Below are 20722 nucleotides of genomic sequence, written 5' to 3' on the forward strand. Positions count from 1 at the left end.
TTGTGAGTTACTCATTAATTAAAAAATAAAAATTCAGATATGATGCACTATAAATACACATGTATAATATTATTGATAAAAAGATTGTACTATTTAAAGAAATATGTAAAATTTTATTAAATTTTACACAATAATTAAATGGAGCTGCTTAAGAACGAGCCCAATAGTTGAAGGCTCGCTTAATGTGCCTCTAACCTTATCACCAAGTCAATATGAAACTTTCTTATCGCACGAAAGTTGAAAGAAGGAATTGAATGAGAGTTATGATAAGAATTTTATATAAGAAGAGAACAGAGGCTTAAAAGAACAGAGACTAGAGTGAGAGAGAGAGAGAGGTTTTTGAAACTGTAAACATCTGCCTTTTTGTTCAAAAGTTCCCAAGCCATTTATAAGGCAAATGAGAACACACCAACTACAAGATGTAACAACCATAAATAAAAAACGTGGCATGAATTGTGGAAGCATAAGCAACCATTACAACCATTATTGAAAATAATCTACAACTAATTTCTATTCTGGAGGCAGCAGTTCAACAGTTCCTATTCTCATGCTAAGTCCTATTCCTATTCTCATGCATGACCCACTCCCAAAAGCAGCAAGGCAACGGACATATCATTCCTCCCCCCTGGAATTATCCTTGTCCGCAAGGATAAAGGCAGGGTAAGTCTTCAAAAAACGCCAACGATTCTCCCAGGTTGCATCCTCAATTGGCGCCTCAATCCATTTAACCAAAATCTCGGTTTTGGGGCGGTAACGTCCCTTTTGAACAATACGGGTGTCCAACACGGCTTCAGGTTGAGGAAGGATCTCGAAAGTGTCCGAAACTAGCGGGAGTTGATGGGAAACAATGGTGATGGGACCGTCGTGTTTCTTGAGAAGACTAACATGAAAAACATTGTGGATTTGGGAACCCTCTGGCAGCTCGAGCTTGTACGCCACTGGACCAATTCTAGCAAGAACCTTATAAGGACCAAAGAACCGAGGTGAGAGCTTCATAGAGCCGCGAAAAGCCACTGATTTCGGCCGGTATGGTTGGAGTTTGAGGTACACAAAATCACCGACCTCAAAAACAAGCTCTCGTCGATGTCGGTTAGCTTGGGATTTCATTCGGTCACGAGCGACAGTCAAGTTACGACGCAATGCACTAAGGATGTCATCTCGGTTGCGCAAGAGGTCGTCAACAGCCTGAACTTTTGTTGTGCCTGGAATGTAGGAAAGTAAAGTGGGTGGAGGTAGCCCGTACACGGCCTCGAAAGGGGAAATTTTGGTGGACGAGTGAGTGGAAGTGTTGTAGCTATATTCAGCCCATGCAACCCAGTCCATCCATTTTCTTGGCTGCCCATGTGTGAAGCACCGAAGATACTGCTCGAGCGTGCGATTAACCACTTCCGTTTGACCATCGGTTTGTGGGTGATAACTAGAACTCATGCAAAGAGCTATACCTTGGATCTGAAATAAAGTTTTCCAAAATAAACTCATAAAAATTTTATCTCGGTCACTTACAATGGATGCCGGCATGCCATGAAGCCGAACAATTTGTTCGATAAAGGCTTTAGCCACAGTGATGGCAGTAAAGGGGTGCTTAAGTGGAATAAAATGTGCATATTTGGTCAAGCGATCCACGACCACCATGATGACAGTTTCACTGAGGGACAGCGGCAACCCTTCTACGAAATCCATGGAAATGTCAGTCCATACTTTGGCTGGTATTGGCAATGGTTGTAATAGGCCAGCCGGTTGCAAGCAATTAGATTTGCATCGTTGATAGACATCGCAATTTTTGATGAATTCCTTAATTGCAGTTCGCATGTGAGGCCAAGTAAAGCTTGCGTTAATGCGGCTCAATGTTTTATGATAGCCAAAGTGTCCACCACTTGGTGACGAGTGATGTGTTGACAAAATTGCTGGAAGTAGTGGCGAAGTAGGACTTAAATAGATGCACTCTCCTTTGAAAAGAACTCCACCACGTAAAAAGTACTGCGGCTGGAGGTGTGATGGAATTGATTCCAGTAATTGACTATAGAATGGATCGTTGGCTACCTCACATTGGAGTGTGGACCACCAATCGGCAACGGGCAGGGACACTGCGAGGAACTCTAGTTCTCCAACCCGTGAGAGAGCATCCGCACCACAATTCTCCTTTCCTTTCTTGTACTCAATGACATAATCATAGCCAAGGATCTTTGGTAACCACCGTGTTTGTGCCGGTGTCGTGATCCGTTGCTCTAGCAAATATTTTAAACTCCTTTGATCCGTCTGGACAATGAAAGGTTTACCGATTAAATATGCTCTCCACTTGCGGATGGCCTTCACTATTGCTAGCATCTCCTTCTCGTAGGTCGATAGAGCTAAGGCCGACGGTTTGAGAGCTTCACTGAAGTAGGCTACGGGTTGGTCTTGTTGTGACAAAATAGCCCCGATGCCCACCCCACAAGCATCGTATTCAATCACAAAGGATTATGAAAAATCTGGTAAACGTAGGACAGGAGGAGATGTGAGGGCCTGTTTGAGTTGTGAGAAAGCGGCGGCGGCCTCAGAAGTCCAATGGAACCCATCTTTGGATAATAAGCGAGTGAGAGGCGCAGCGATCCCTCCAAAACCACTAATAAATTTTCGGTAGTATCCGGCTAAGCCAAGGAAGCCGCGAACACCTCGGGTGGAAGTGGGAATTGGCCACTCGAGAACTGAACTAATTTTGCCGGGATCAACGGCCACCCCTGTAAATGAAATGAGGTGTCCCAAATATGCCACCTGTAACACGCCAAAACAACATTTAGATTGTTTGGCAAACAACTGATTGTTGGATAAAACAAGAAGGACTGCACGAAGGTGCCCGAGGTGATTAACCCAATTTTTGCTGTACACCAAGATATCATCAAAGAAGACCAGAACAAATTTCCTCAAGTAAGGTCGTAGCAAATCGTTCATCAAACTCTGGAAGGTGGAGGGGGCATTTGTAAGGCCGAAGGGCATAACAACAAATTCGTAATGTCCGTCATGCGTGCGAAAAGCAGTTTTGTGTATATCAGCCTCTTGAACCCGTATTTGATGGTATCCGGCGCGGAGGTCAAGTTTTGAAAAATACCTGGACCCGTGTAATTCGTCGAGGAGTTCATCTATGACCGGGATCGGATACTTATCTTTGATTGTAATATTGTTGAGAGCTCGATAATCAACACAAAACCACCAACTTCTATCCACTTTTTTAACGAGCAATACCGGTGAAGAAAATGGGCTAGTACTGGGCCGAATCAAACCTGAGTCAAGAAATTCCTTCACCATCCTTTCAATTTCTGCTTTTTGATAATAAGGGTATCGGTAGGGTCGGACGCTCACTGGTTCTTGATTTGGTTGTAATGGTATGTGGTGATCATGGGATCGTATTGGTGGTGAGGTATTGGGGACGGCAAAGACATGCTCAAACTCAGTGAGGATTTGGGCGAGGTCGGCGAGGTGGTCCTTGTCTGAAGTTGGTTCGTGGCTTAGAATGATTTGAAAGAATAAGGTTGTGCCATTGAGGTGGAGTAGTTCCTTATCACTCAAGGCAGTGGGTGTAGGTTGCTTTTAAGGCCTTGAAACATACAAGATTTTCCTCATTGCTGGACGGACATTGTGAGGTGGCTGTAATTAATCTCGATCGGACCAAGGGTGGCCAACCATTGAACTCCCAAGACCACTTGACAGGCCGCTGCAGGTAGAACATAAAAATTTGATTGAATTGGAAAGTCTTGGACGAGGAGGGTGAGCCCAAGGCATTGTCTATCGCATTCAATTTTGTCTCGATTGGCCACCATTACTTGTAACTTTTGATCGCGTGCTGCGGGCAACCCGAATTTCGTGACTATGGCTTGATCAATGAAATTGTGGGTGCTTCCCCCGTCAATGAGGACAGTCACTGTTTTACTTTGTAATTTGCCTACCACCCGGAATGTTTGAGGATGTGTCGTCCCAGCTATTGCATGGAATGAGATTTCAGGGTGGAGCTCGGCCATATCGGGTTCTTCGGGAGGGTCCATGGCAACGATAGGTTCGAGGGTTGGTGACTCTTCAATCATAAACAACTGGGGTCTTTGACAGCGGTGACCCGGAGTGAATTTCTCATCGCAATAATAGCACAGCCCTTTTTCGCGACGTTCGCGTGCCTCTTGACTGGTAATTCGTCGAACTGGAACTGGAGCATTGGCCAAGATTTGACCCACCTTCCATGTGGGTGGAGGTCCTAGAACACCAGCTATGTTGTTTGGAGAAGACCGTGGGGTGAAGGCTGCCACTTGAGGACGAAAGGAGCTATTCCCTTTTTTTTGTAGAGCATTGCGCACTTCAATTAGCCGTGCCGCTCCAATGGTGTCGGCCAAGGTACGGGGTTGCTTGAGTTTGACATCTAGGCGTATGTCGTCACGGAGTCCCGCAATGAAGCACCCAATCAAGTAATTTTCGGGCAACCCATCAACGCGATGTGAGAGCATCTCGAAGGCTTCTTGATAGGTGGCCACTGTCGAAGTTTGTTTGAGGCGGGTCAAGGATTCTGAGGGATCCTCATAATTGGTGGGACCGAAGCGGAGCAAAAGGGCCTTGGTTAGCTCGTTCCAAGTTAATGGACCTCTAAACTTGGTTAGCCATCGAAGCCACTGGAGAGCTATGCCTTCGAGGTGAAAAGAAGCAAGCTGAACTTGTTGGTCAGGAGTAACACTCTTGAAATCAAAGTATTGTTCAGCCTTAAAGATCCAGCCCGTCGGATCGTCTCCGTTGAATTTAGGAAATGATAGCTTCAAGTGTGTGTGGTTTCGGTCTGGGGTGTTGTGATTTCGGTCTGGAGTGTTGTGGGTAGTGGAAAGAGGTTGGTTATGAGAGGTTTCGGCTGGGGCAAATGGGTTATCGATGGAAGGGGTGTTTTGCGAGACTCGTATGGTCTGGGGTTCTGTCAAAATAGTTTGGAGGGTGCCGTGGATTTGGTCAAAGTTGGATTCGTGACGAGCTAATGCTTCGTTGACTTCACTGCGAAACTCAGCGTTGCTTTTGGCCCGTGTATCCATGTAACCTGGCTCTGATACCAAATGATAAGAATTTTATATAAGAAGAGAACAGAGGCTTAGAAGAACAGAGACTGGAGTGAGAGAGAGAGAGGTTTTTGAAACTATAATTATCTGCCGTTTTATTCAAAAGTTCCCAAGCCATTTATAAGGCAAATGAGAACACACCAACTACAAGATGTAACAACCATAAATAAAAAACGTGGCATGAATTGTGGAAGCATAAGCAACCATTACAACCATTATTGAAAATAATCTACAACTAATTCTTATTCTGGAGGCAGCAGTTCAACAGTTCCTATTCTCATGCTAAGTCCTATTCCTATTCTCATGCATGACCCACTCCCAAAAGCAGCAAGGCAACGGACATATCAAGTTACTCTGGTAAGCTCGGACCGGAGTATTCTATAATTTTCCGCCTTCTTGCTCTCTTTCTTTCTCTCTCTCTCTCCGTGCTACTGCATGTGCATGAGTTCTCCTCTCTCTCCGCCTCCTGCTATCATGCGCATCTGCCTCTCCTCAAAGTGCGCCGCTTCTCCCATCTCGTTCTTCTCATCCTCCTCCTCCTCCATTCCGGTACGCATTGCTCTCTCTCTCTCTCTCTCTCTCTCTCTCTCTCTCTCTCTCTGTTTCTTGGAAATCAATTTCTCAAAAGAGTCTGAGAAAATTGAAGTGATCTCCGCGGCTCCGCCTAATCATCTGTTTTCCTTTCTTTTGATTTAACCGAAAACCTTTTTCTTGAGAAAATAAGATTTTCTTTTTTAAAAGGAAAAATGCAAAATCATATCGATTCGTTGGATTGTAATCAATACGCGTTTGGTTCTGTTTTGCTCATTGTTGATTTCGTTTGGTTGCGAGCTAATTCTAGGGTTTTGTTGTTTGGACTTTGATTTGTCTTGCAACAGCTCTGGACAAAAAATATTTTCTATACAAAAAAAACTCGTGTGAAATTCTTATAATAGTTGTTATAGGAAAAAACATATACATTCTTTGGAGGATTTGATTGATAAGTTCAAGGAATGGAGGCTACAACACTACAATCTCGCCTCCGTGGATGATATCGGAGAAGATTGAGGGGAGATTGAAAGGGATTTTGGGAGTTTCTCAAAGGTTTAGTAAAGATTCTGGGCTTAATGTGATTCATTTCAGTGAGTTGCTATGGAGGAACTGGTCGACCCGCCATGGATGGGCTTCTTTGATTGTTTCACATGCTTGCAAGGATTCTCATGGTGGGTATTACTGATTAACAATATGCAATTTATTTGTTATTGATTGTTAGTTACTCACTTTTTACCGCTTTGAACTTATTGAATTATGTAAATTATTTTTTGGATAAACTATGCTTTGCCTCCTTTATATGTGCCACTATTGGCAAGCTCTCAGTACTGGCTGGATCCGCCCATTTGTCACACTCATTAGGGCCGGCTTTATCATAAAGCTAGGCAAGCCCAAGCTTTAGCCCTCTAAATTTGGGAGGGCCTAATTTTTTGATATAAAATTTATGTGATTCATTATTTATTTATTTATTTTTAAATAAAAAGGCCCAATAAACAAAAAGGCCCAAAATAAAACAAAATGATAGAACCCAAACTTTATCTTACACACACATACCAAAAAAAAAATATATATATATTTTTTAAAATGGTATGGGAACAGTTGATTTATAATGGAAGTGAAAAATATTTTTCTTAATTGTAGAGATATCTCTCTATATTCTAATTGACGCTCTCTGTCACTCTCTCTCTCTCTCCCTCTCATATTCGGCTCTCTATCTCCCCTCTCTCCATTAAAAAAAAAGAGATAAATTATAAATATATCTCCTAAGATTTGCTTAAAATATGAATTGCTTCTATGGTTTGAAAAATTATAAATACCTCATTGTAAGAATTTTTTATTTAACAGAATTAATTGAAAAAATAAAATTTTTAACTGTTCATCTATACAATAATAAAATTATTTGAATTATGAATTGAAATAAAATTTAAACATTATTAAAAACTGATAAATAACTTGATGATTTATTAATAAAATGACTTATTTGTTATGAAATTAGAAACTATAAGCGACATAATGTAATTTTTAGAAACAGAGGGATAATTTATAATTTAAATAAATCTCAAGCGGTGTGCTTGTAATTTACCCAAAAAAAAACTCTTCCTCTCTCTCTACACTATCTTTCAAGGCTTGATTCATCATCAATAATTCTATTATTCTTGATTCACTATTTGCACTATCCTGTGATTTACTATATCTGAAGTATTCTTCAAGGCTTGATTCATTGTCAGGTTTTATTGTTCTACCCTTTCAATATATATATTTTTGTATTTTTATTATTTCTAGTGTTGTGCTCATTATTATTATTTCTTTGGGATTATTTTTCAAGAAAACAAATGTCTAATAGAAAATATGAATCTGGATATGAAAAACTTAAGAAAAATAGAAAATCGTATTATGAAAGAAGCTCTTGATAAATTCATTACTACTAATAAAATATAGCAAAGAATTTAGACGAAAATTCTGTAAATGAACAAGTAATTGATCCAAAAGAATTAGAATCTGTTGAAACCATACAAAAAAAAAAAAAAAAAGAGATGATAGTACAAAAAATTTAGGCGAAAGTTCCATAAATGAACAAGTGATTGATCTAAAAGGCCTCATTTTTAATTATTGCTTTAGGCCATAAATTATATAGAGCTGGCTCTGACACTCATTTTCAATGGAAAACTTTAATTTTGTCCATCACACGAAAGAAAAGATCAGACTTGGCACACGGATCAAAACCTGTCCTTCAAGATGTCTAAGTTAGCTCTGTCATTTGTTGACAGAGTCTTTTCCTTATAACTCGGGCAGCAATCTTCATTGTTTTATTGAAAGTCCAGTGAATAAGGAGACGACTTCCTTCGCTGCATACTCTGCTTTGGCTGTTTAGCATATGCTATCCTCTCAACTTACTGTAGGTAGCCAGTCTTCTCCGATTGAAAACTTTTTTTTTTTCAACTTTGATTTTTCAAGTTTTTCTCCGTTTACTCTTATATTAACTTTTGTTTAAAATTAGACATAAAATAAAAAAAATTATTTATAAGTCCTATTAGGGAGACTTATGCTACATATGGTCCTACTAAAAAACTTATGTTCCCATAAGTCCTGTGTGAAGTTTGTTGACACATTTACCGTCAATATTAGTTATTAATATCATAAATAATGGTAAAATTATATAGATTAAGTTTGCGAAACGTAACGTGACACCTACATAAACTTAACGTAACATGACCATATCAGATGAGACATTACATAAACGTAATGTGACGTGACACATACATAAACGTAACGTAACATGACACCTACATAAACGTAACGTAACGTGTCACGTTACGTTTCGCAAACTTATTAGGTTTTTGATTTTTTAAATTGAATGTGAAAATGTTACTTGTTCGTGTATTTTGAAATTCACATTCATATATATATATGATATATGGTAACATTCAATTTAGGAAATTGAATATGCTATTTAGGAAATTAAATGTTACCGTAGATTAAGTTTGCGAAACGTAACGTGACACCTATATAAACGTAACGTAACGTGTCACGTTACGTTTCACAAACTTGGTTTTTAATTTTTTAAATTGAATGTGAAAATGTTACTTGTTCGTGTATTTTGAAATTCACATTCATATAGATATGATTTATGGTAACATTCAATTTCTTATATATGGTTTTGCCATTATAGTGTATAATAGTATATTAATACCATTTATTTACAACTCATAAGATCTTGTGGAATACATTCCTATCTAAATAGGACTTGCAACTCTATAAGAAATTACACAGGACTTAACATAACATAAGTGTCCGAAATAGGACTTATAAATAAGTCTCCCCATAAAATATCATAATAACTGTCACATTACATAAAAAAATATATTATTGTATTAGAGTTTGAGTTTAAATCTTGCATTCAAGTCATATATAATAAAACATTTTTATGCCGCATGATTGTCAATACGTTATTTTCTATCTAATTTTTAACAAAAATAGTTTTAGGACTAAAATGAGAAAAATTTGAAACACAAAGGGTCAAAGTGGAAAACAAAAAACTTTAAATCCAAATTGAAAAGTAGCCAAACATAAAGAGGGCGAAGTGTAATTTACCCTATTTATATACATGCAGTCTGCACTTTGGTTTGTGTTAATTTGGAACGCTCAAGAGTGTATACATGTTTGGATAGACTACAATTATGTTTTAAGTCAAAGCAATTACCAAACACGTAGTTGGCGATGCAGTTTTACAATGAGAGATTTCCCCAGCTAACTTTAACTGAGCACCTATTGTAATATTTGACACCAAATCTGTTCTCCCAATTTTTCTGAAAAAAAACCTTGATGTAAAAGTTAAATGATTTGGTTGTGATACCCTTACGAATCTCGACATAGAAAGGTGATTTTGGGAGGTTAAATCATGTTAATTGTGAAATTTTAAGTTGGAGCGAGAGGTGATAATAGAAAATGGAAAGAATGGGTAAAAGTGAAATGGCATAAGGAGCATGCCCGTGGTTGTGTTTGCTCTTATTGTGCAGTGGGCATTTGAATATCTGGTTAGAGAAGGCAGGTTACTGCTGAGATTTTTCTATTTTTCTTTACTGCAGAGCAAGAAAATTTGTAGAAGAGGAAAGAAGTTTCCTAAGTAAAGCAATGCATATGTTAAAAATGTAGAGACAATTATGAGATGGTGAAGAAAAGATTTACTAAGGCCTCCTCATACCATGATAAACAGCAGTTTCATGCAGTCGTCCTTATGGAAGATCCTGTAATTTCCATCCTAGTATGAGTGCCTCATTCCACCTCAAAAAGGTGCCAGAAAAGTTTGATTATGTGAAATAAGAGTTACTTTTTGAATTTCCTTATTTGGCAACAGTTGTCCCACATTTTCTCAATTTCATGAACTGCCGATTAAATATATTTGTTCTTGCCCATGATTTAGGAAAAGATGTCATTGGAATAAAATTGATCAGAATGAATTGATTTTGGATGCAGAAGGCTTTGAGATCATTCCCCCTCTCAACTAACGGAAATGTAATGGTTCTTGAGTGCATGGCTATTTCTCGTTGGTGAGTTGCTGTTAGAATTTACCATCACCTACCACCACTACCACCTCACCTACTCCACTAAACCTAACCCACTACACCACTACCACCATCCACTACACCTACATCTATATAAGGAACCATTTGTAATAGACAGTATAGTACAACACATATTAATCAATATTACATCAATAATACAATTCTCTATTTCTCTTTATACATTCAATTTCAACATGGTATCAGAGCAGGTTTAGAACCTAATATTTTCGCTTCACCGGCGGGCGGCAACCTCACCTTAGCCGTCCGGCGGACCTCAACCAAATTCCGCTAAAGTTTTCTACACGCCCTCACTCCGCCGCCGTATTTCACCGCCGCTCATCTTCCTCCGGCCAAATTCCTCTCAAACTCCATGTCTTTGCCACTGCTAGGCAGTCGGTCTATGCTTACAGGAGTAAATGATGTCAACACCTCTGTATCAGAAGGAACTTGTGATACTGTCCATACACAAGTAGATTATGACACCACTCTGGAAGACTTAGTTGCTCAGGTGATGGTTCCTGTAAGATCCCCAGCCGTGGCACTTATTGTCACTAATGCCTTGATGTTGCGTATGCCTTTTGAAGCTCTGGCAGAAACATGTGAGGCTGATAGATCTGCTTTCGACATGCCCTTACTGCTATTTGTAGCCCTTGTAGGGGCCACAGTTGGAGGACTGCTTGCAAGACACAGGAGAGGAGAATTGGAACGGCTGAATGAGCAGTTGCGCCAGATCAATGCAGCACTAAGAAGGCAAGCAAAGATCGAGTCTTATGCCCCCACTCTGAGTTATGCTCCTGTTAGTGGTAGAATACAAGAAAATGAAGTAATTGTTGATCCAAGGAAGCATGAATTGATTTCCCATTTGAAATCTGGAAAGAATTTTCTGAGGAATCAAGATCCAGAGAAGGCATTTGTGGAGTTTAACACTGCTGTGTTGTTTTTGAGAAGAGTCAGAAAACTTGCAACGAAATTCCTCTCTCTCACTTTACTTTTTTAAACCCACAGCTCCTTTTTCTTTCACCACATGATCCCCTTTCTTTTCTTTTCTTTATTTTCCACTTTCAAACCCACAATCCTTTTTTTAAATCAACCCACTCAACTTTCTTTTATTTTAATATATATCTATATATATATATGTTTATTATAACATATTGCACAGATTCACAAACCCATTTTCTTTTCTTCTTTTCTTTCTTTATTTATTTCTTTCTTTTCATTCCTTTATTACATCTATACCCATATCCATCATCACACTCTTTCTTTATTTATTTCTTTTAATCACCTTTTGCACCTCCCTCACCGACTCCCTCACCACAAAATAGAATTTTTATTTATTTATCTTACCTTTTTTTTGTGTTCCATTTTTCACAAAAAAAAAAATATATATATATATATATAGCTTTGCACACCAAACCATATTTTATTCATCTCAGGGATCAACCCCGATCACAATTTTACACACACAAAAAAAAAAAAAAAAAAACACCCAAAGATTTGTTTTCTTTTCTGCCGACGGCCACCCACCGACCTCACTTCTTCGCCTATTCCGCCGGTCTTTTCTTCTTGCCTCCGTCCTGGGCGGTCCTTGACGGTGTTGCCTCCGTGTTTCCCACTCCACTGGGCACGATCACTCCTCCCTGCTCCTCCACTACAGCATATGGTGGACCTCCAAATCGGAACATCACGGTGGCCTTCCGCTTCAGCTCCTTGTTTTCCGCTTTTAGCACACTTATCTCTGCTCGCGCATCCTTATACATGCGTTGGAGCAGAGCCAGTTGGGCGTTTAACTGCTGCACCTCATTTGCCCTACTCTGCAGCCGGTTCGACAAATTTGTAACCGCAGTCATGGTTTCCACACATGACTTCAGAGTATATTGATTGGCCTCAATATCAGTTTGCACCGCCATTTTTTGCTCCACCGACCGCATCGGAAAGTTCAACGGAGCAAAACCAGAGGTGTTTGGTTGAGGTTCACTGGCCACCGCACCAGTTATTTCTCTTGTGGACTCGTTCAGTTCTGGAAAGAGCGTGAGCAGACTACGGGAAGAGGAGGCCATGTTCTGGGTAGCTGGACGGGAAGAAGAGGCCATGTTGCTGAGTGTTTCAGAGACGGGTTGGTTACAGAGTATTACAGAGTTTCTCTCTCAGCAAAGGAAGAGTTTTTTCAGAGGATTTTCAGAAGTTTTTTGTCTGCCTCAGCCTCAGCATCAACCTTGGTTAAATAGCCGAGGCAGCCACGTGTATCGCGCGCCACTTGACGCCAGACGACAAACAGGCGCGCCAGCCAAGGCACTCACGTGCCTCGCCATCATGTCCGGCACATCTTTTTATGACTTGGGCTCGCCTTTTGATGGCACGCCTTTTTATGGATTGGGCACGCCTTTTGATGGCACGCCTTTTGAAAGATTGGGCACACCTTTTGAGGGTGCGACTTTTTAAGGGTCCGACAAGACTCTGTAAACTGTCCCGACATTGATTCCGGTTAGCTCCTTTATAGGTCCGACAAGACTCTGTAAACTGTCCCGACATAGATTCCGGTTAGTTTCTACAAGGGTCCGACAAGACTCTGTAAACTGTCCCGACATAGATTCTGGTTAGTTTCTACAAGGGTCCGACAAGACTCTGTAAACTGTCCCGACATTGATTCCGGTTAGTTTCTACAAGGGTCCGACAAGACTCTGTAAACTGTCCCGACATTGATTCCGGTTAGCTCCTTCATGGGTCCGACAAGACTCTGTAAACTGTCCCGACATTGATTCCGGTTAGTTTCTACAAGGGTCCAGCAAGACTCCGTAAACTGTCACAACAACTGTCACAACATTGTCTGCTACAACGGTCCGACATGACCCCATAAACTGTCTTCTACAACGGTCCGACATGACCCCATAAAGTGTCCTCTACAACGTTATGACACCACCATACAGTGTCATCTACAACGTTATGACACTACCATACAGTGTCCTCTACAACGTTATGACACCACCATCCAGTGTCTTCCCCAATGGTCTGACACGACCATACAGTGTCTCCTATCCTCTTTTATTTTTATGTATTTTCTTGTTTTGTTACTCTCTCCAAACTCAAGTTGGTTAGTTTCTATCCTCCTTGAGTTTGCGGGGGGCTGTTAGAATTTACCATCACCTACCACCACTACCACCTCACCTACTCCACTAAACCTAACCCACTACACCACTACCACCATCCACTACACCTACATCTATATAAGGAACCATTTGTAATAGACAGTATAGTACAACACATATTAATCAATATTACATCAATAATACAATTCTCTATTTCTCTTTATACATTCAATTTCAACAGTTGCTTTTTTGAGAATTGTCTTTAATGATGGTTACTTTAAGCTACTCTTGTGATTAAAATTTTGTGGAGTTTGAAATTCAGGAATGATGGGCTCCGGAAAAACAACAGTGGGCAAAATTTTGTCTGAAGCATTAGCTTATTCTTTTGTCGACAGGTTAGTGCTTTAACTATATCATGTTTGGTTTGATTGGAGCCTTACATTAATATGGAAAGGATTATAATATTATGGTGAGGAATATCCTTTACCTTTCTGCTTGAATAGAAGGCATTTCGGGGAAGACATAGAAGGACATGCAATGAATCCATGTATTGTGCCTTTTTTTGGGCTTACTTTTACATCCAGGACATTTAGTTTGATTCTCTACAAGTTCAGTTATGAATTTTGGAATTGACACAAGTATGGAATGGTTGGATTCAGACAATTTTAAAAATAACATTCTCGGGCTCATAGAGTCAATGTAACAATTAAAAAAATAACATTCTGCATGCTACTACATGTGTAGAATGATCTGGATACATACCGTCCCCTGAATCTCATCACATCTAAATAAATCCTTGAGGTTATTTGCAATGTAATTGTAACTACATGGACTTCATTGAGTCCTTATTTTTCTGCTGTCCATTTTAATTGCTTATCCAATTCAAGATAGGAAATATGAAGGGAAAAACACTTATGTTCCCTCAAGTTTTCCCCGCGTGTCAATTTAGTCCATGTCTTTTCTTTACTAGAAAATGTGAATTTTTTCTTCTTCAAACTTTGTACAAAATTAGAGGATCTAAGTGTCTAAACTGGATACGGGAATCATACACACATCCCACACTCTTACCTTTGTCATATCCGATGGACAAGGGTACCTAGCTGGTTGCATTCAAGACATCTTTACTTGTGTAGGATACTAAATCATCCAGCTCCTCAATAAATGATTAAGGAGTTAAGCTTGGAGCCTTAAGCTTAATCGTAGTTGCTGAATGAGCTGGAGCGAGCTTCTAATTAAGTTATGCTTAAGCTGTTCCCGCTGTATTAGTTTTGCCTTGTGGATAAGTTTCTCAGTGTATGTTCTATTCTATTTTGTTTTCTGGTGCTTGTTTAGTCAACAATCTTTTTCTATCAAAATTCATGAAACAAGAAAGACAGAATCAGGGTGTTTGGTTTGACTTTTCTAGATTAAATTTTTTAAAAATTGAGTTTTTTGATTTTCGTATTCTTTTGTTTTTAGTAAATATTTTTTAAATTTTAAACATTTTTTTTTACTTTTTTAGATGCACCTTAGTTAGATGTATCTAAAAAGTAAAAAATTTGTGAAGAAATATTTTAAAAAATTAATAAATACATAGAAATATAAAAAATGTACTGAATTCTTGTAGTGTTTTTTGTATTTTTGGCATTTAGAGAATTTTTAAAAGATTTTTTTTACAAATTTTTTACTTTTTAGGTGTATTTATGTTAGGTGTGTCTAAAAAGTAAAAAAATTACTTAAAATATTAAAAAAATTCAGTAAAAACAAAAAAACACGGAAAATAAGAAAGTAGAATTTTCTGAAAAGTGTTTTCTGAAAAATGAAAACAAGCAAGCTGAATGGTCCTCGAAATCATCATTTATTTCTGACTGTTTTCTGTGGAATATGTACATTGACAATTATATCAGTTGCAGTGACAATTATGTTGAGGAGGCTCTTGGCGGAAGTCCTGTGGCTCAGATTTTTAATCAGTTTGGTGAGAGTTTCTTTAGAGACTTTGAGGTATTATGTGCTACATTATCTCATGTGTCATTTAATCTAGATACAACATTCTCCACAAATTACTTGTTTACCTGCTGGTTGAGAGGCTCTCAGTATCATACCTTTTTATTTCCTTTTCTGTATCATTATCTGCTGGTTTGTTATTCCCTGGTGACTAGAACCGAAAAAATGAGGACAGACCTTGTCCACTTGTTTGGATTGTTGGTCCCGGCATTGTCTGGGTTTACAATTTAGTTACTTTTTATATGTTGGAATTGTGGCTTTAGGTTTAGCTATATGGTGAATTATCAAATATGGACTTTTTAGGAGGCTTAAATAGAAGTGGAAATCAACTAAAATAAAGTCATTAGAACCATGGTAGATTAATCAGCACAACATAGTTTTTGCTTTTTCTTTGGAGATTGCTAAATCTACATCCTATATCAGCAGTCCCCTCTCTTACAAGCTTGGTCCACCCATTTGAGAGAGAGGGTTGTGGATTCTACAATTTAGGTTGTGGATTTAGCAATCTTTGTTTTTGTATAATTATATAGTTTCGCATGTTAGGGTTGAGTACATTGTTCATGAAATAAATATATCAATCAATGTGTTTATGCTATTTGAAGGTACAATAGGCAAAAATACCAGCAATATTGAACTTCAGGCAACAAATTTTCTTTGGGGTATTTATACACAAGTCCTAATTTATTAACTTTTACTCCATTAAGTCTTAATTAAGATATTTTTGACCTTCAAGTCTCATTAAATTTTTAATAGTCAGAATTGCCGTTCAAACAATGATTGTTCGTCATTTATGATTATGTATAAAGGAACATGATGATTTGACATTATTTTGATTTTCAAAGCTTTAAAACATCAACTTTCAAATTGAAAAATTAAAAAAAAAAATATGTGCAAAAAAAAAAAAAAAAAGGATAATGATGGAACATTGATGTGCAAAATTAGAAAGAAAAAAAAAAACCCTTTAAAAATGAAAAAAACCGATAATGTTCTCATTTTTAAAATTGAAAAAAACTGATAATGTTCTCATTTTTAAAATTGAAAAATACTGATAATGTTCTCGATTTTATTGGATAATTGAATCAAACCAATAAATAGAAGGAAAAAAACGTTTAATCTCATGTTCTGTTTTTTTTCATCAGTTAGAGAAATAATTATTTGAAACATTATTATGCAAAATTGATAATATTCTTAGTTTTAAAAATTGAAAAAAAAAACTGATAATATTATCAGTTTTAATAAATAGGACTTCTTAGTTCAAAAAATTTAGATAAAACCTGAGTTACCATAACATTTGTAAACAATATTTTTAGATAATTAACTCATTTGCTTTTTATCTAATTTCTGTGGCATCTAAGGCCCCTTTAAGTGAGATTTTGCAGAATTCTACTGATTAAAGGTTTCAAACCATGTATGCTGTTTCAAACCATATATGTTGTTTTATAACTAATATACTAAACTTATCTTTTTAATTTAATCCATTTCTCTTATGGCAAAAAAATAAATAAACTATATATGTTGGTTTCAGCAGTCAGATTGTGGCTGCATCACTTGATTCCAAGAGTTGTAATGGTGAATTCACATGTTAAATATCAAGAATGTGATTAGATGAACAGGACACTGTAAGATAGCAGTTTGGAATGGCTTTTGTAGACAATAATTAAAAGTCATGAACTATGTCGATTGTAATTGTTTTGTTTTGTTAAACTATTACATCATATTCATGATTTCAATTTACATTGGATATTTTGTACCATATATTTTTTTTTCTAACCAGAAAATGTCTTCTCTTCCACTTAGAGTGATGCACTGAGGACATTCTTTTTAATGCCCCGACAAGTTGTTGCCACTGGTGGTGGTGCTGTGGTTCGTCCTATCAACTGGTATGTAGGGCCCATGTATGCTGATATTGGATTTTTTCAGTCTTTTCTTGTTTACACATCACCTAGCTCAGTTGTAAAATCAATTTGAAGATTAGTTTTTTGAATTCCAGGAAATATATGAGGGAGGGAGTCACTGTCTATCTAGATGTTCCCCTGGATTCCTTGGCACGAAGAATAGCCGCTGTAGGCACTGGTTCTCGTCCTCTCTTGAATTTTGAATCAGGAGATGTTTACACAAAGGTGCTTATAAATTTCTTCACCCCTTTTCAGCAGAGTAATTTCTTCAAATGTTCTTGTCTGACTGGATTATTGGAAATCCAATCAAGGAGCAAGAATCTGGTTATTGGTTTTGACATTTTCCTCAACTCCTTATAGGCTTTCATGGGTTTGTTTAAAATTTCAAAAAAGAGAAGTCTTGCATATGAAAATGCTGATGCTACGGTTTATCTTCAAAGTATGTTTTCTCATTCTTTTTTCTTTTATTTCTGTTTCATGATTGATTTGTCACTTCTAGGATTTTGCGGTGCTGGAAATGGTCTGTCTGCATATGATTTGCAATTACCAATTATGTACTTTATGAGATGTATGGATGGAAACTCATATGCGGACTTACATGCACTTGTTAGATTATTTGCTTCCTTGGATGCTGAATGACATTTGTCTATTCTGCAATCATTAGATCCACATTAAATATGTTTTTTTTAGGTGAATATACATTAAATATGTTTGTAGCTACCATCAGGAAAACTAGACATTAGACATTCAATGTTTAGTTTGATTATCTATTTGCTTGAGGAATTTATTTGAGATCAGTTTGGTATCCGACTTGACCACCTCAGTTTAACTAGTCTTCCACTTTTCATATGATTTTCTACCAGAGGGAGCCTATCTTAGTTACATGAACATGCATATGAGTATTGGTTATGGGTGGTATTTCTAAGCACCAACCTTCCTAAACCCTAAATATTATGATATTAGGAAAAGTATCCAAAATTTGGGTATGCGTATGTAGACACGTCTTGAATATTTAAATATATTTCATATTGTATGATATTATGATACAAGATGTTGTATCTTATTAGGAATGCGCTTGAAATTAAATGGAATTTCGATCTCATCTAATAGTGGAAAGTTATTGTTACTACCAAATATAAGTTTCTTCTACTAATCATAAAGTAACATTAGAGAATCCAAAACTCTAATTTGGGTTCGAGTGTCACATGCATGTCCTATATACACTTATCCTTATCATCTCCGGTGGACATTGGTACACTGGGAGAAATAGAAGAGTCCATGCGACATTGTAGGGAACACAATTTGAGGCTTTGGGATCCCCTGTGGACGTCACTGGCTGAATTGCAATGATCATATTAAAAGAGGAATTATTTTGAATGCAATCTATAATCTTTGCACTATGTTCTATTCCATGTTTATATATGAAAGTTGAAGAAAATTTTAACCTTCTTACTTACCAGATATTGCAGCGAAGCTTGGTGTTGAAGATTTATCTGATATCACACCAACTGCTATAACACTAGAGGTGCTTCCTCATCCTCGTCCCCAGTTACTTTTTCAGTTTATTCTCTATACTACCTCCTGGAAAGGCTATATGTGGATGGCCTTGAATTTAAATGAACCATCATGTAGTTGCATGCCATTCTAATTTAGAAATCCATGAGAACCATACTTTTATGAAGCTATTTGGAAAGATTAGTAACTTCCACGATATGACATGCTCATTCTGGGTGTCCTTGAACTAACAAAATTCAAAGATATTATTTATTAGTTGAGACGGCTACGATTTTCCCAAATAGTTCCATTGGAGATGATGAAATTCCTCATTCAAATGTTGTGTAAAAAATGGATGAGTTTATTCAAATTGAAGGGGGTGTCCAACAACCATGCTTCCTACACTCAGTGGGGTCGCGCCCCCAGTGACGTGACGCGCCCCCACTGGTCGAAAATCAAAAAAAAAAAGAAAAGAAAAACTGTTTTTTTCCTTCCAACCCCCAGCTGACACCTCACTGGGTGTCACCCCCAGCTGGGGGTAGGAAGCATTTTTCGGGTGTCCAAATAGGCCCTTTCTTTTCTTGGAACATTTGTTAAAGATATATGGAACTGAAAAGGAGAAAGAAGTAATAAAGTATAAATATGCAATTGGTAATCTCGCTTAATTATTTTGATCTGATAATAGTCTCTTGAATCTTGGCAGGTACTTCTACAAATTGAGAACTTCTTGCAATCCAACAATGGCATGTCCATCCGTATGTTTCCTTAGGCCATGTTTATTTGGCTTTATAGGTAAGGAAATTAGACTAACAATCCTATTGGGCCTAAGTAACTTGTGTAAATTTCTTGATTCTTTTTCCTCTGTTATCTTATATGCCTTTATATCTATTATTTTAATTTAAAAACGACTCTTTTTGTTAGTGGGTCTCACTGGGATCCACTTTATGGGTTGTGTTAGGAGGTTGGTATGAAGCACAACAATTATATGTTGTATTAGAAAATTTTAGATAAATCACCCTTAGTATTTTTATACTTTTATCTCAAATTCCATTTTAGTCCATTTTCAATTGCAACAGTTCCCATAAATAAATAGAAAATTGTAAGAGTCAAATCTTTACATTAAAGGTCAAGTTCTCAAAAAAAATATATATATATATAATTAGGGTTGGTTTGGGAAGTGGGTTGACTTTTTGGTTTTTTTTGACTATTTTAACATGGGTTAAAAAGTTTGATTTGGGAAGGGTTTTTTGATTTTTTGACTTTTTGGCCTTTTTTTTGTGAGAGAAGAGTGTAATGATTATGGGTTAGATGTGATATTTTGTTTTTTGTAACTAAAATAGCTTATTTAGCCAAAAAAGCTTAGTTTAGTCCTTCCCAAACGGTGCCAGGGCATTTTGAATTAGAATTTAGTGAAAGTTGCATTGTCCTAAATAAACGGGCATAAATTTCAATGTGTGGATATAAAAAAACAAATGATTGAGATCGTGGCACTAATAATTTTTTATTCTATACAAATTTTTTGAAAGAAACATTTTAAAAAATATATTCAAAGCAACTAATGATTGGAAATTGGAATGATTAATCAGTAAGAAGACATGGAGTGATTTCAACATTGGCTTCTAGCCTTCTACTAAGTGCAGGGTTCCAAAATCTTATGAATATTCATGAGCACACAACAATTTAAAATTGAATTAGTTTACTTTGTTCAAATCAGTCGAGATAAGATTTTTTTTTTTTAAAAAAAAAAAAATCAAATTTATGTGGATAAGCAAGAAATTGGACCAGTCTACTTTATTCATTTCTTTAAAATTTATTTTAAAGAGCCAAATTTGAGTGAATAACCAAGGATAACTTAGCCTCCGTTTGGGAAAGGGGTTGGCTTTTTGGCTTTTTTGGCTATATGAGCCTGGGGCTCAAAAGCCTGGTTTAGGAAGGACTTTTTGACTTTTTTGACTTTTTGGTGAGGTGTCATCCTGTTAAATTACCAAACTACCCTTTTTGGCTTTTTTTTTTTATTTTTTATTTTGGGTTTGGATTTCCCATATTTTGCTTAATTTATTTATTTATTTCCTCATTTTAATTTTGGGTTTGGATGTGGCGTTTTTTGCTTAATTGTT

At 37.2% G+C, this 20722-nt stretch overlaps 2 protein-coding genes and 1 pseudogene across 3 annotated transcripts; 2 read left to right on the forward strand and 1 right to left on the reverse strand.

Moving 5' to 3' along the window:
* Positions 1-2457: 2457 nt before the first annotated feature.
* On the reverse strand, positions 2458-5033 carry LOC145822035 (uncharacterized). The gene is made up of 3 exons (XM_082918610.1): positions 3798-5033; positions 3658-3688; positions 2458-3464 (listed from the first exon to the last, which is right to left on the reverse strand). Exons 1-3 carry the CDS (start codon positions 5031-5033, stop codon positions 2458-2460), a joined length of 2274 nt encoding a protein of 757 aa, XP_082774736.1.
* A 5409-nt stretch (positions 5034-10442) lies between these two features.
* LOC145822923 (protein FLUORESCENT IN BLUE LIGHT, chloroplastic pseudogene) lies at positions 10443-12389 on the forward strand (annotated as a pseudogene). The gene has a single exon (XR_014364784.1). The product of XR_014364784.1 is annotated as a protein FLUORESCENT IN BLUE LIGHT, chloroplastic pseudogene (transcript).
* Positions 12390-13557: 1168 nt separating this feature from the next.
* On the forward strand, positions 13558-19575 carry LOC114289810 (shikimate kinase 2, chloroplastic-like). The gene is made up of 7 exons (XM_028233623.2): positions 13558-13628; positions 15126-15213; positions 17014-17096; positions 17207-17336; positions 17472-17550; positions 18572-18636; positions 19309-19575. The coding sequence occupies exons 1-7, from the start codon at positions 13558-13560 to the stop codon at positions 19372-19374; spliced, it is 582 nt and encodes a 193-aa protein (XP_028089424.2). The 3' UTR covers positions 19375-19575.
* Positions 19576-20722: the final 1147 nt, after the last annotated feature.

Source organism: Camellia sinensis, chromosome 3 (assembly GCF_055761805.1).
Source record: "Camellia sinensis isolate YWXY chromosome 3, ASM5576180v1, whole genome shotgun sequence".
NCBI lineage: Eukaryota > Viridiplantae > Streptophyta > Magnoliopsida > Ericales > Theaceae > Camellia > Camellia sinensis.

What these genes read in the sequence shown, in the direction of transcription:
- LOC145822035 (XM_082918610.1), bottom strand. Translation starts at nt 5,033, where the DNA reads ATGGATACACGGGCCAAAAGCAACGCTGAGTTTCGCAGTGAAGTCAAC. An exon ending in CACGCGATCAAAAGTTACAA is followed by an intron (nt 3,689 to 3,797) that starts GTAATGGTGGCC and finishes TTCTACCTGCAG; the next exon opens with CGGCCTGTCAAGTGGTCTTG. An exon ending in GTGGTCTTGGGAGTTCAATG is followed by an intron (nt 3,465 to 3,657) that starts GTTGGCCACCCT and finishes AACCAACTTCAG; the next exon opens with ACAAGGACCACCTCGCCGAC.
- LOC114289810 (XM_028233623.2), top strand. Translation starts at nt 13,558, where the DNA reads ATGATGGGCTCCGGAAAAACAACAGTGGGCAAAATTTTGTCTGAAGCA. An exon ending in CAGGAGATGTTTACACAAAG is followed by an intron (nt 17,337 to 17,471) that starts GTGCTTATAAAT and finishes AACTCCTTATAG; the next exon opens with GCTTTCATGGGTTTGTTTAA. An exon ending in CAACTGCTATAACACTAGAG is followed by an intron (nt 18,637 to 19,308) that starts GTGCTTCCTCAT and finishes GAATCTTGGCAG; the next exon opens with GTACTTCTACAAATTGAGAA.